This window comes from Austrofundulus limnaeus, unplaced genomic scaffold (genome assembly GCF_001266775.1).
Source record: "Austrofundulus limnaeus strain Quisiro unplaced genomic scaffold, Austrofundulus_limnaeus-1.0 Scaffold189, whole genome shotgun sequence".
Taxonomy (NCBI): Eukaryota; Metazoa; Chordata; class Actinopteri; order Cyprinodontiformes; family Rivulidae; genus Austrofundulus; species Austrofundulus limnaeus.
In genome coordinates, this window is record NW_013952591.1 from 1,113,816 (window position 1) to 1,116,029 (window position 2,214).

At 45.4% G+C, this 2,214-nt stretch overlaps 1 protein-coding gene across 1 annotated transcript in view; it reads right to left on the minus strand.

Annotated features, from left to right (window-relative positions):
• The window catches only part of card14 (caspase recruitment domain family, member 14), a gene marked incomplete at its 3' end in the record, with an annotated part of 12,202 nt that overhangs the window by 7,489 nt on the left and 2,499 nt on the right, over positions 1–2,214 (minus strand). The window contains 4 exon segments of the mRNA XM_014018310.1: positions 70–189; positions 272–430; positions 605–930; positions 1,003–1,140. Of these exon segments, the coding sequence (XP_013873764.1) occupies positions 70–189; positions 272–430; positions 605–930; positions 1,003–1,140 (743 nt within the window).

A 2,214-nucleotide genomic window follows, 5' to 3' on the forward strand; every position in this document is an offset into this window, starting at 1 on the left:
GCACGCACGCACGCACGCACGCACGCACGCACGCACGCACGCACGCACACACACACAGTGCACACATACTCCTTGCTTGTCCCGGAGCAGTTTTTCGTTCTCCTCTCTGTAACACCTCAGCTCCTCTGCCAGCTCCACCTGACTGTCGATGGCCTCGGCCAGGTCCTGGGCCAAGATGTCCTGCCGAGCCTGACGGGGACAAACAGACCAAAACGTAAAGACAAAAGCAGCGGGACCCAGTCAGCTGGAGGGTTCRGGAGTTTCTGCTCACCGGATCCAGTCTCTCTGCCTTCTCCAGCTGTGAACGCAGCTTCCTGACCTCCTCCTGCAGCTGGGGCGTCTCGGGAGCAGAATGACACCGGAGCGAGTGCTGCTTCTGGAACTCCTTCTCCATCTGAAGACTCTGGAGCTCAGTCTGCAGCTGGTACACCTGTGGTCACACGAGGCCAACASGTCATTCATGCTTTATTGGTCTGTCAGAAGGAAAGCTGCTTGCTGAGGGACAGTTGTGTATATAAAATGTGTTGTAGTAACATTTAACCTTTGTGTTCTTTAGATTTCCTTTTTTAGTGTTTGAGTTTTGTTGTGATTTTAAAAGCCACACCTGCAGGTTCAGGTCGTGGAGTCGCCCGCTCGTTGCAGATTTCTCCTCGACCACAGTGGTGTAGCGGATGTACAGGTCACACTTCTCGTCCTTCAGCTTGGTGACCTCCCGCTGCAGAGAGGTCAGGTGTCTCTGCAGCCGTTCAGCTTCAGCCTGCAGACGTCTGGACTTCTCCTCCTGCTCCATCAGCTGTCTGATCTCCGCCTCCAGGGATCTGCAGCGTGCACTCGTGGCGCTGGCCTCGCCTCGGGCCTCCTGCAGCTCGTTCTGCATCCCCGTCACGGCTCTGATCAGGTACTCGGTCAGCTCCGAGTACTTGATCAGTCCTGTAAGGAAGAGCGAGGCGGGTCAACAAGCTGCGAGTCCAAACAAAGCCAGGTGTTCTCCGGGCCACTGACCGCTGAACCTGGATGGTTCTGTGCTGGGTTTACGTCCCGTCACCTGCGTGTAGAGGGTTGGATAATGGATCATCAGGCCCTCCAGCAGGGCTATGGCTCCATTCCTCCCCTGGATTCTCAGCAGGTCCAACATGTAGCCTGAAAACAACACGATGGTGTCAGATTACTCACAAGGTGACAGAATTAGCAGATGATTAGCATCAAATCTAAACTGTTTGTGTAAAAACTGTTAACACCAGCTCATACATGGAAAGTCTAACTTCCTGTGCTACATTTAAACTYTGAATGATGTTTCTACTGTGAGAGGGCGGGGTTTACTAGCCTGTTTCACCAAAACAGTCAAACTTCTACCAAAACCCTCAGTTTTGGTAGAAGGGCCTGTTATGGTTCTCTGTTGAACCATAACTTACATGGTTTATTTCAAAGCTGTGTGACGATACAAACATTCTGAACAAAATACTAATGAAGTTGCTTTAATGCACATTTGGCACCCTTAAAAAGTGACTAATTTTTAATTCTATCAGAAATAACATTAAGAATAGAAGAATAACAGTCAGAAAATATAATCAGTTTTAGCAGCAGAACATGTTGATTTGGTCATACTGGTCTAAGACAGGGGTCTRCAACCTGCRGCTCTGGGGCCACATGTGGCTCTTTGAAAATGTGGCCAAACATAACAGAACAATTTTTTAAATCAATTTGTATGCAAATATGTGATCTATGGTAATACAAAAACTAAAACATGTTAGCTCATGCTAACTTGTTAAATAATTCAGCTTTTTTCTTTGATCTTTCTCTCAAATCCACCAGAATTACCTTAAAAGAGTTTGAAGACTACATAATAAGAATTAGAAAAAAAGCCTGAATAATTCAGATGTATTTTTTTTTTAATTTGGTAAAAACTTTTTACGGTATTTTTCTTGTTTACATGAATGTGGTCTTTTCATTTGTCCTTATGTGTAAAATAAAGATAAATAATAAAATTCACAATATATTTTTCAGTTTTATAATGTCACCTCCACTGGCCGTAAAGGTTCGCAAAAAGGCCTCTAAAAGGCCCACGGACCACCAGTTGATAATCACAGTTGTAGCTTGTTTTGCCTCTGGACACATTTTGTTACTGCATCAAGTAGCACACTGCAAAAACCGTCCATCTTACCAAGTTTTAAAATCTTATATCAGCCAAAAAAGTCTTTTTGATCTTGTTTTCAG